The following is a 13,079-nucleotide window of genomic DNA, read 5'->3' as shown; positions in this document are numbered from 1 at the left end:
ACATTCAATCACAGTCAGTGCATGGAGAAGATCATCCTATCATTCTGCCTTGAATTAATAAAAAAAAAAAAAAAAAAAACGGCTCTTGGACGGAAGCCGGCTCCCATCATTCACTTTAAAGAGCCGGCTCCTTCACGAACAACACATCACTACTCACTCCTTCTTTCTCTGTGTGATTAGGCTTGTTGGAGATGAGCTGCGCCTCGCCTGGAAAGTAGACAAAATCAGGCAGCAGCAGCAGTGGGCGGAGACTAAAGCTGCGGCCCAGTCGGACAGTTTCCAGCCGTTTTGAGCAGCCTTCGCTGAATTTACAGGAAGTTACAGAAAAATGTACTTCCTGTAGGCTACTTGTATCAGACCACGTTGGGATTTATTTATATTTCTTTGTAAATATATGTGGAAATCTGCGTGTATCTGGCATTGGATTCTATCTTTTATTATTTTTATGTCTGCCGGCTGTCAATCACTCGCAAACAGTCAAACTAGGCAGCGCTGATCAAATATGAATCAATATTTTGTTACGTTAATGCCTATTTCTCTCCTCAAATGTTTTCAGAAACATCTTGTAGTTCACGGTTTAGCTGTAAAATGAGTTTGTGACGCTGCCGCCATTGTGAAATCTGGTGAAGGAACGCCAAGTACCGGTCATATGACCGGAGCACAGCCAATAGGAACGCTCTCTCTCTGAAATGCCCTGTGATTGGTCAAAGTCTCCCGTCACGGGCTAGATGTTCTAAAGCCTGAAAACAGAGCCATGAGGAGGAGCAGAAGTCTAGTTATCTCTCAGAACACTTGAATTACAATATGCTGAAAGGTTATTATGGAATGTTTGCCCAATGATGCCAAAAATATACTGACTACTGACACTTTAATGAGCACTCATTTTGATAAGTGTTATATATAGATAACCTTCATTATTATAATAATTATTATTATCAACCACACAAGATGTGTATGTTAACAGATGAAACCATTGCACAACATGAGACTAATATCCTACAATCTAGCGTTAAATATTACAATTACACAGAAAGTTCAGATTTTCTACAACACGTGGTGTTTGGTGTCTAAACTAAGAGCCAATCAGTTCTTTGATCAGACGCGAGCCAGGTGTTTCCCATAATGCCCTGGGCCTTGCAGACGCTGGAGAGCAACTGCGGCGCCTGGCTCTAAAAACTGTGGCCGCCTCGATCTCGTGAGGTTATCGTTGCCCACATGTGCGTGACGTCGGATCAAGTCGGCATCAAGTCGGACACAAATCTAACCGGCGTGCATTGCGCAGCGATTGCCGGTGATGGATTCTGCGCAGGCCTGGCTCATCTCCAACGAGCCTGTTGTCTACGGGTGTGCTGGAGTCAGAGCAGAGCCCCACCAGCTGTAACCTGTTCCATAATCAAGATCTCTATTTCTACTCAGCCCTGCCACGTCCACGCTGCCAGATCACAGTACCTGCTTCCTCAGTTTATGCAGCAAGTCAGTTTTTGCAAAAGTTTCTAGTTTTCAGAAAACCTTGCCTGACCCTATTTTTCCCTGTCCCTGCAGTCCCGTCTGCTCTGATCTGCTCCAGCTCCTGCCATCCTCTGCTCTGGACACATGCCTAGCTCCACTACTCACTGGATTCTCGCTCTGCACCAATTCAGATTTCAATCATCGACAAACTTGAATCTCAGCTCAGGTCTTTCCACTGTCGACCCCGCATTCTACAATAAAATTCCTACCAACCCATCCCTGTCTTCCTGTCTTTGGCTGCACCTGGGTTCACCAGTTCAGCATCCCCCATGTAACAGGTTCAGTAATGATGAAAGAAATAGAACTCCTCTATAATTATTTGCCAATCTAAAGACCACTTTGCTGTCTGTTTGGTTGTTTAAATGAGCTGTTTCCGCTCTCTCTCTCTCTCCGTCTTCTTATTATTTGTACTTTTCATAAAATTTTTTTACTGCACAATGCATTAAACTTGCCCCTGAAAATGTGATATACTGTATGTGTATTTAGAATACTAAAAGACATAAAAGACATTTATTGGCTTTAGTTAATCTAACAGCGGTAACATTTAAAAGCTGTAATAGGATTCCTACTTTATGGAGGTTGTGTCTATCCTTTTATATTATCACTTCACATTGAACTCCCAGCCCCAATTTCTGAAGCACTCGAATAGACACATACTAAACAATTTTCCAGTGTCTTTAAATGTTCATTTAACAAGCCCGGTTGCATGAAAAGGTGGGTGAATGACACAATAATGCACAAGGCAAAAGCGTGTAGTAAGAATGCTGTTTTTGCTTTAGGCGTGTAATTTCTACGCCATGAAGTCTATACTGACTGCAATGTAAATGCATCCACGTGAATATGCTACGCTCAGAGCTAGTGACGTAGAATAAAAAGGGAGGAAGACTGCTTATTGCGGACGGGAAGAAGGGGAGGTGAATGGGTCCAACAAACACAGTACTTTCAACCAGGAGATGTGGTTTTGTTTTGTAAGCTACATTACATTTTTTCTGTGTGTATTGTACTTAGTTTACATCATTATTTTAATGCCAACCATGACGTTTTTCCAAAACCTACCTAAGTGGTATTGTTGCCTAAACCTAAGTGAGTAGTTTTGTCGTGGTTCTGTTGCTGTCTGCTGGTACTGCACCTTCACACACGCATGTAATATTCACACCTCGGTGAGGCAAAACGTGACACTGCCGCCCTCCTCTGGTGGACAGGCGGGTCTGTTACAGGCTTTGACGTGATATTGGGTTGCTTTAACGGCTTCTGAATAATTTTGATTTCTAAATATTTAAAGCCAAAAGTGGCCTAGTAAACTAAACTCCCCAACAAATATGCAGCACTTTGAAACTGATGGATTTAACTTCTTTACAGTATAACTTTTATTAGGTACAACTAAGGAAACAGTAAAGCCTAATTTAAACATTTCAAGGGTCTAGGATCTGGATAAAATCCAGATGGAATTCAAGACACTTTAATTTACACTTAGCCACATATATGTGTCTCTGTTGGCCGGATTACAAATCTGATTCCAATCTGTCTTTGTTTCCCGAGCTATATGTAAATCAGGGTCAGCACTCTTCCAGAAGCAGGTGGTAATGCACCTGAAGCTGTTTGGTAATTGCCAAAAACTCCAAGAACTTCTGCACTTCAGCAGTTTAGTTATAACAGTTTAGCTAGTGTTAGCTTACATCAATTATCTATAATCTTTTGTACTTACCAAGATTCTCACTCTTTAATTCACATTTTATCACCAACTTCTGTTCTTAAGTTATTTTTACATCAAGTTACGAAGTGCAGCTAAAAATCAACCTACTATGACTTTCTGTTGCACATTTATGACACCAGTCATTCATTCTTTTTGTCCTCTTAGAAGGCGGGCAGGCTGCAACCTTTCTGTCACAATAAATAACTCGGACAGCAAAAAAAATAAATCTCTAGAGGGCTCTCAGTGTACTTTGGAGTCAAGTCAATTTACATTTCTGGCAAGGCAGAGGGTGGACAGTTGTCAGGGGCTGATGTAGAGTCACGGCTAGCTTCTGAGGAGTGGGAGGAGAAGAGTTGCACTCAATGACATCAGCTCAAAATGATCCATCGTTTCATGTCTGCGTCTGTTAAAAGATCAACCCTCTAAACATACTCAATGAGCAGTGTATTGTAGGTGTAAGCAGCACAAGGTAGGCTGCCCACATAGATGCTAAATGATGATAAAAAAAAGTCAATCATCATTTTTAATGGAAAAACCATGAGACCTTTTTTTAATATGTCATCTAAACCTCCTTCTCAGAACTGATGATGCTTTCTCTGTGTGAACAGGTCTTCTCCTCTTCACTGAGACTGTTTGGCTAATGAATCTAACTGCTACCCTGATTGGAAAATTGTTCTCACCTATTGGGATCTCCCATTCAAGCAGAGAGATAGGCACACGAGGAGGAGCTATACATACAGACATAGAAAGGAAGAAGGAAGAGAATGAAGATAGATAGATAGATAGATAGATAGATAGATAGATAGATAGTAACGATGAACTGAAGACAAAAGCTAGAATAAGTGAGTAAAAGTAAAAAATATGACAAAGGAACAATGGAGAAGAAATAACATGCAGGACATAAACAAGAAGCCAGACTCAGAAGAAGGATAATTAGGTAAGATTAAATGTAATCAGAAATCAACATTGCTCATCAACAGCAGGGTTACATCAACAGTATTAATCGAGCCCGAGCACCGACAACGTGCCGCGAGGCCGCGAGGGCCCTATTGAAACTGTAATGTTTATTATTATGGCTCGAGCACCGACAACGTGCCACGAGGCCGCGAGGGCCCTATTGAATCGGTAATGTTTATTATTAGGGGTTGGCGAGGCCCTTTTGAAATTGCTATATTTACTATTCTCTGAAATGAATTCAGGAAGTTATTGTAACTTCGACGTACATTCATCAGTCAATCATGCCTGATAAGAGCCTCGTCCTGAGGACATTCATATGCAAATTTTGTCTCATAGTCACAGCGCCACCTACTGGCAACAGGAAATTACAGTTTGCGTACTTTTACAACTTACTCCTCACAGATTAATCAGATCCATCTTAAAATTTGTCAGAAAAGCTTTAACAACTTGATGATGCTTCCTTGTAAAGATTGTGAGTTTTTGTCAAATGGCAGCGCCGTGGCTTCATGGCCAATTTTAATGACTCGCCATTACAAAAGAAACTGTTCTAAGTCGACTCCAGATGGTCAGATCTTTTCCAAATTTCAAACACTTAATGAGCATCCTGACCTGAAGACATCTACAGGGCAATTTTGAATCATACTCATAGCGCCACCTAGATTTCGTGAAATGCCGTTGCCGTGACAACGTATTGTTCGCCATGTTGTTTTTGAAGAGCTAGGGGTGCAAACAAACGAAACTTGGCAAACTCAATAAAGGTGCTAAAATGTGTTAACAGATATGGTTTTTGTGCTTGGGTGTGGCAGGGCGCCCGCTACAAAATTTCAACGAAGCAACCTTCGTTATGTTTCACCGAGATGTACAAAATTTGGTAGGCACATGTATCACATGTAGACTCACAAAAAAAGTATCTTGGGGCCATGCTCTAAACCCAACAGGAAGTTGTCCACTTTGAATTTTGTGCAAATTTTTCGTGTCACTCATCACTCATCTTCAACCTCTTATCCGGGGTCTGGTCGCGGGAGCGGGGGTGCCCGAACCACCTCAGCTGGCTCTTTTCAACGCAAAGGAGTAGTGGCTCTACTCCAAGTCCCTCACGGATGACTGAGCTCCTCACCCTATCGCTAAGGGAGACGCCAGCCACCCTCCTGAGAAAACCCATTTCGGCTGCTTGTAACCGCGATCTAGTTCTTTGGGTCCTGACCCAGCCATCATGACCATAGGTGAGAGTAGGAACGAAGATTGACTGGTAGATCGAGAGCTTTGCCTTCCGGCTCAGCTCTCTTTTCGTCACAACTGTGCGGTAAAGCGAATGCAGTACCGCCCCCGCTGCTCCGAATCTCTGGCCAAACTCACGTTCCATAGTCCCATCACTGGTGAACAAGAATTGAACTCATTCACTTGGAGTAAGGACTCATTCCATACCCCTACCTTTTTCGGGTATTTTTGGCCATTTCCAGGCTCTGTACTTTAATGAATTCCTCCTACAGATTTAACCGGATTGACTTTAAATTCGGTCAGTACAATCTGAAGACCTTTGTGATGAAAAGTTCTTAAAAGCTTGAGTTTTTATGAAAAAACGTTGATGTGCCCTGGCGTATAATTGAGATAATTTCGCCCCAAACTTGACCTACTTCATAGTAGTTCAGGCCTGAGGACATCTATATGGCAATATTGACTCATAGTCATAGCGCCACCTACTGGCAACAGGAAGTCAGCGTTATGTGACAAACATCGTCCAATTTACTTGAAATGTACATTGTGTAATCTACACATTGTGTAATCTACAGGAAATAACGTCTAACTTGTGCGTGCAGTGTATGATGGTTACGGAAATGCATATTTGCTACAACCGGTGTCACGCCAGTAGCCCCAATGTGCGTGAAGGTGCAAGGGCCCAATCATGGGTGTTTGCAGCTTTAATTTTTTAAAAATACTACTCATTTCTCAAGGCTTGTGGCTATTGGTGTATATTTCGTACTCTTCCCTTACCATGTGGTAAAAAAAGAAGAGCCTAACGTTAGTACGTTAATACACAGTTAGAAGCCGATAAGAGGAGGATGGAGGAACACCTGACACACAACGACCCACGGATGGTGTGGCAAAGGTTACAGCACATAACTAACTACAAAGGTTGCACTACCAGTACTGTAAACGCAGACGCCTCGCTGGCTGAGGAGCTTAACCGTTTCTTCGCCCGGTGTGGGGCTAATAGGCCTGCTACAGTCCCACTGCCCCACCCACCTGCAGGAACAGGAAGTGAGGCCTTAAGTTTACAAAATGATCACATACACAGTTAATGCCTGTGCACTGTAAACCCAAATGCAGTCATTCTAAAGTATAGAGTGCTACAGGGATGACGTATTTTTGTAGGCCAGCCAGGAAGTTAGCATCGCCAGGGTTCCCTCGACAAAAAGCCAATGGGATTTTTCCATTGGGTTTTGTATTATTGCAGAAAATCAGTTCTGTGGCAAACAAACGTTTTTGATACTTACACGTTTTAATCCGCAAGATAATCTCCACCATTGAACACCCCTTTTATGATTCTTGAAGTGTGAATGTAATCACCAGAAGTAAAAAGCTAACGTTAGGCTATAAACAAAGTACACCACGTTCGCATGAGTGTGAGTATACACAACGAGGCTGTAAAGGAGAACGAGTCGGCGCGATGATGTTCAGTAGTCACATTTAGACACTTGTTAGCAACTGTTTTTTAAGACACTTAAAGGCTTAAAAATTCACCAGTGGGATGTTTACTAACATATTATATATCATAGAGCAATACATTCAAATCTCTTCAGCTTGTGTTAACCACAGACCTTATTTCAGGCATCTAACTAAATACCCATTCAAAAAACGTATTGACTTCCAGACGAGGGAACAGGAAGTTTTTGGATTCATACCTGTAGCACTCTATAGAATGGTGTAGCAAACCATAGAAAACAAATGTTGAGCAATATTTATAATATAATATTCATGTTTTATGATCAAAATACTGCATTGTGTGCTGGAGTTTTCCCTTTGTGTTTGACACTGCAATGCTTTGTTGTAAAACAGTGAACTGGATCACTCATTTCTCTCTTTCCCTCCTCTCCTGACTTCCCCTCCACCTCCCTCTCTGTCTCTCTTTGCCTTTACTGAATCCAACTTCCTGTTCCCTCAGTTACAGTGTAATTCAGTCACAAATCTTGTTTCCCTGCCACTCCCCTCTCTCCATCTCTCCCCATTATGTTGTCATTTAATGTGACAAGCCTTTTCCTGGAATTAAATTCACGCCTTGCTCCCCACTACTACACTTGTTATACACCTTTATCTTTCCTCTGTGGGTGTATGTGTTGAGGCTGACAAGTGATGTGAAGATCTGTATGCCCCCTCAGCTATTTAAAATGATAGCATGACACATAATCCTCATACACACCCAGAATATGAATTGCAGGCACACGCGTTATCTCAAGTCCTTTACACAGGGAATTAGTTGTACCCACTTTGAATTAAAAGTGTGCTAATGGCTAAGGATTACAGCAGCTTTTTGCTCAAAGACATTTTTTGCAGCAGAGTGTATGATTGTGTTTGGCCAGTTGGACCTTACAGGAAGGGTTAGGGTTTAGGGATATAAATGTATGTATGTATGTATATATATATTGTATATATACACAAACATATATATTTATATATAAATAAAGGTCAAAAGGTCAACTTTATTATCCCGCAAGGGGAAATTCATATGGTCATACATGTCTCATAAAAAACATATAAAACTTCACACACTCCCAGGATCCTGTGCATAGGGCACTCCCATAAAATATATACTCTATGGATAGTGCAATCCAACAGTCTTAAAGGGACTGTTTGTAACTTCTTACACGTATAAATCAATCCTGGTCGGTGTCCCATGCGCGCTCGCGTGTGGCTACGCTGTTCAGACTCAGACTCCAACACAAACTACACGGAAGCACCAAAACCTCAAAGTTCTATCTAGTGAAGCCCGTCTGTTAAACAGTCGGACGACGCGGGGGAAACCGTTGCTTTGGTCTCCAGGGCCGGAGTCTCTGCTGTACTCTGCTCCTCTGCCTGCCTGCTTGCCTTCACCCAGCTCGCTCCACTCTCACGTGCATGCGCGCACACTCCACACTGCAGAAGAGTTAGTTTAGCTCTGAGAATATCTAGTGAATGTTCAGTGGACGTTTGTGCAGAAATAACTGCTGCAGCTCCTCCAGACCAACAGAGGTTTCCCGTGTCTTGTGAAGTGACGGGGCTCCGCAGAGAGAAACGTTATTGTCTCCGACCAAAACTCCGGTGTCTCCCCTGTTCCCTCCGGCCGCGGTCGGGAGGCTGAGGCAGGAAAAGCCAACACTAGGATCAGCATTGATTCATGGAGAGACCTTCGTCTGGTCAGCTAACATTACTGCCCAGCAGCTGAAATATAGACTGATATTGTGCTTTTAGCTGACGTGTGTCGCCTCACTGTGTTGAGCGATGCTCGTTCATGTCTATGTAGAGCGAGCACAAGCGTGAGCAACAGGATGCTGACTTTCGTTGACTTAGCGGCCATAGGTGTGGCTGTTAACAAGCAATTTCTGATTCTTACAAACAGTCCCAATAGACAGAGAAACACCGTCCAAACACAATCAATTGTATGAAAATACACAGTTCAAACGCCTATATCCAGAATATATAGGGTGGGCTACAGCCTATTTACCTCTCGTTTAGAAGTCTAGTTGCCGTCGGCACAAAATATTTGCTATACCTCGTTGTTCTAATGTTTTGCTGCAGGAATCTGCTATTTGATCTGCTACTCCTTCTGAATTTCTGATGGACAGGATGGGTAGGATCGTATGCATCAGTTGTCTCTTGGTCTGGATCATATTCTGTATTGTCTTTATGATGACTTTAAGACTGTCTCCTCTGCATCTTCACTGTCAGCTTCCTGGCCTCTCTTTTCCTCAACAGTGTTATGATCAAAGATATGATCAAGAGCCTCACATGCAGTATGTCGTTTGGTCATTGTGCTGAATGAACAGAATGAATTGTGAGCAAGGACTCAAAAAGCTTTATTACAGGGCTTTGTTGAATACTCGATTCTGATTGGTCAGTCACAGCGTTCTACGGTCTGTTATTTCTTTATAGCAAACCATTGCTATGTATAACAGACCGTTGCTATGTATAACGGACCGTTGCTATGTATAGCAGACCGTTGCTATGTATGACAGACCGTTGCTACGTATGACAGACCGTTGCTACGTATAGCAGACCGTTGCTATGTATAGCAGACCGTTGCTATGTATAGCAGACCGTTGCTTTGTATAAAAGACCGTTGCTATGTATAACAGACCGTTGCTATGGGCGCAGCTCTGATGTCAGACTCTGGAGGACCATTTGTGTGTCAAATTATTGATTTCTTCAGTAAGTAGCCATGTAATAAGCAGAATAATGTACAGCTAGCGGGTCATTGTAGTGAAAGAATCCCCTTCAGGGTGATGAGAGACCCCTCCACTCCGTGTTGGGGTGCTGCAGCCCCCTGTCGGGGTTTATTTCACAACAATGACCGGCTCGCTGCACATTATCCCCCACTTATATACCAGAACTGTGAGAAACGTTCTGTATATTATTGAAACAATATTGCGATTGTTTTATGGGAATGCCAACAGGCGTGGTTCCCATGAGGGAAAGATTCTATTGGGGAAGGAGTCCTATAGGGCAGCGGTCCCCAACCTTTTTAGCGCCAAGGACCGGTTTAACGTCAGACAATATTTTCACGGACAGGCCTTCAAGGTGTGGTGGATAAATACAACAAAATAAAATGATACGACCGGCATAAAAACAGTGGTATATTGTAAATATAATAATAAACGTGAATGCACTGTGTACTCATATGCAACTTTATTAGCAGCGTCCTCTTAACATCGCGCCAACAACATAACATGAGTATCATCCTCTCTGCCCCCTAACGCTCTCTGGTCGCTATGGTAACGTTTAAACATGCCTACAAAAATAAGATACAGATACACCACAAAAACGAATATAAAGTGCATGAAAAAATTAACTCACCATAACGCTAAATCAATGTGAGCCCTGAGCTTGTTTCTCTGCAACGAGACGGTCCCATCTAGGGGTAATAGGAGACAGTGACACCCGAAGTGTGTTGCTTATGTCCAGTCTACTCCGTAATTTAGTTTTGGTTGCTGTCACTGCAGAAAACCCCGCTTCACACAGATAGGATGTCGGAAATGGCAACAGGGTTTTCAGTGCTGTTGTGGCGATCTCAGGGTATTCTGCCGAGACTTTAATCCAGAACACCGGCAGAGTTGTTGTCTCGAACACACTTTTAAGGCCGCCGTCATTTGCGATCTCCAGCAGCTGATCTTCTTCTTGCACAGACATGCTGGATTCTCCTGGTTTGTTGACAAATGGGTCGCGGATCCATTCCTTGGCAGTTCGTGGGTCTTTTGTGGTTGGGAAGTAGCGCTCGAACTCTTTTAAAAGCAAAGACAGGTGATCGTGCACCAGCTGGGAGAATGAAGGCTCGGGCTCAGTCTCACCCAAAATCCCCGCTAATGTTTGAAACATGTCCAATATGCCTCTGTTCACGCGCCGTCCCCACAAATCCAGTTTGGCTTTAAATGCAGCTACTTTATCTGCCAGCTTGAAGACTGTTGTCATTTTCCCCTGAAGTGACAGATTGAGCTCATTGAGCAGGTTGAATATGTCGCACAAGTAAGCCAGTTTTGCGACCCATTCCTCGTCACTGAAATGTGCTGCCAGCGGTGACTTCTTTTCTGACAGAAATCTCTGCAGCGGCTCTCGTAACTCAAACACTCTGGCCAGCGATTTCCCTCGGGATAACCATCTTATTTCTGTGTATAAGAGAAGGCGTCTGTGCTCCGCGTCCATCTCATCACAAAGCTGCTCAAACAGGCGCGAGTTAAGGGCGTGTGCTTTGATGTGGTTAATAACTTTAACAACATCATTCAATACGCTGGAAAGTTCTGGTGGCATTTTTCGGCTAGCCAGCATTTCCCTGTGAATGACACAATGCGTAGATTCACATTCAGGTGCAACCTCCTTAATCCGAGCAGTTAAACCAGACAGCCGTCCGGTCATGGCAGCAGCTCCGTCTGTGCATATGCCGACACAAAAGGACCATTTCAGTTTCCCTGACATATAATCATCCAGCGACTTGAATAGTTCTGTGGCTGTGGTTTTGGTTAGCAACGATAGTGCACATAACATATCCTCATGCACATCCTCCTGATAAAGATATCGCACATAAACAAGTAGTATTGCCTTGTTGTCAACATCTGTAGACTCGTCAACCTGGAGTGAGTACCACGGTGATGTATTAATCCTCTCCAACAATTGTGTCTCAATGTCTTCTGCTATTTCCTCAATGCGCCGAGTGACGGTGCTAGCCGACAGAGGCACCTGTGCTATCTTTTTAACCGCAGCCTCTCCTAGAAGTTCACGGCAAATGTCTTTAGTGGCGGGCAGAATCAATTCTTCACCAATAGTGAATGGCTTCTTAGCCTTAGCAATACGGTTAGCCACCAAGTATGATGCTCTCAGTGCACTCGCATTTGTTGATGTGGTGGCCCTCAGTAATTGCTTCTGTCCTTCTTGTTCCCGCTTTTTTCTTTCAAAATACTCCAAAGGCTTGTCTTTTAATGCAGGGTGCTTGGTCTCCAAGTGGCGAAGCAGTTTTGAAGGCTTCATTGCCTCATTAGAGAGCCGGTCGCCGCATAGTATGCAGAGCGGGCTTGGTGCGTGGGAGTCACCTGTCGCGATAAATCCATATTTTAAGTAGGACTCCTGGTATTGTCTGTTAAATGCAGCTTTCTTTTTCTTGGAAGTCGTTGGCCCTTCTTCTGTCTCTTCACTGGGCCTTTTCCCCTTCCCAAAGAAACTCTCCAAAGACGTCTGTTTTTTACTCATTTTGCTAGCTTGTGGGTTAAATTTTAGCGTTAACGTATCACTACGATGTAACGGAGAGAATCCGGTCATTTTTCAAAATAAAACATCATTCAGATTCAGATAATAAATAAAACGGAAATAATGTAAGTTATTTATTCTTTCTGTGCGGCCCGGTACCAAATGACCCACGGACCGGTACCGGTCCGCGGCCCGGGGGTTGGGGACCGCTGCTATAGGGGTAGCCATGGAAGCCAAGAAAGGGAGTGTGTGTGTGTGTGTGTGTGTGTGTGTGTGTGCAAACATGCATGATGTGGTGGTCTAGGAGTGTGTCCATGTGATGAATGGGCATGATCCTCAACTTGGTTTTATTATGATTATTCATTGTAGTCTTTGACTGAAACTAAAATAAAGATGTTACATAGTTTACCAGACTAGCTCATTCAGCTGACCAACACAAACATCACCTGGCAAACAAACACATAGCTAACGTTAGCATTAGCCAACGTTAGCATTAGCCAACCTCAGCTAACACTGCCACAACATACAAAACATAGAAAGTAACATGTTACCGCACTTCGCTCAGCTGTCCTATTACTAATTAAACTAATACAGGCTCATGTCTCCTCTGACAAAACAGCAAGCTGTTCAAAGTGCGTTAACATTTTACTTTCATTGTTTTGTTCATATTGTGTCCGGCAGCGTTAGCTGATGTTGGCTAATCTCAATGTTGACTAATGCTAACGTTAGCGATGTGTTTGTTTTGGATTATAAAACCCCAGCCGTGGGTCTGGGGGTTTCAGAGACTTTGTTTCCTGCATTCTGGTGACTTTAAAGAATGAAAAGAGTAAAATAATAACTACACTGCAACAGCATTTTTATGTGAATGTGATGCACTTTTAATTCTCAAGAAACAATACACAATAATTTGCCCCTCCAACATGAAATTGCGTGAATATCTGGCATAAATTCGTCAGTTTTCATTAATTAATTTTTTGCCCCTGCTTGAGTATTT

At 43.0% G+C, this 13,079-nt stretch overlaps 1 protein-coding gene across 1 annotated transcript; it reads right to left on the bottom strand.

Moving 5' to 3' along the window:
- Positions 1-10,219: 10,219 nt before the first annotated feature.
- LOC141775893 (SCAN domain-containing protein 3-like) lies at positions 10,220-11,869 on the bottom strand. Its single transcript, XM_074649633.1, has 2 exons — positions 11,487-11,869; positions 10,220-11,177 (listed from the first exon to the last, which is right to left on the bottom strand). The coding sequence occupies exons 1-2, from the start codon at positions 11,867-11,869 to the stop codon at positions 10,220-10,222; spliced, it is 1,341 nt and encodes a 446-aa protein (XP_074505734.1).
- Between the last annotated feature and the right edge of the window lie 1,210 nt (positions 11,870-13,079).

This window comes from Sebastes fasciatus, chromosome 10, assembly GCF_043250625.1.
Source record: "Sebastes fasciatus isolate fSebFas1 chromosome 10, fSebFas1.pri, whole genome shotgun sequence".
Taxonomy (NCBI): Eukaryota; Metazoa; Chordata; class Actinopteri; order Perciformes; family Sebastidae; genus Sebastes; species Sebastes fasciatus.
This window is presented reverse-complemented; position numbering and strand designations above follow the sequence as displayed.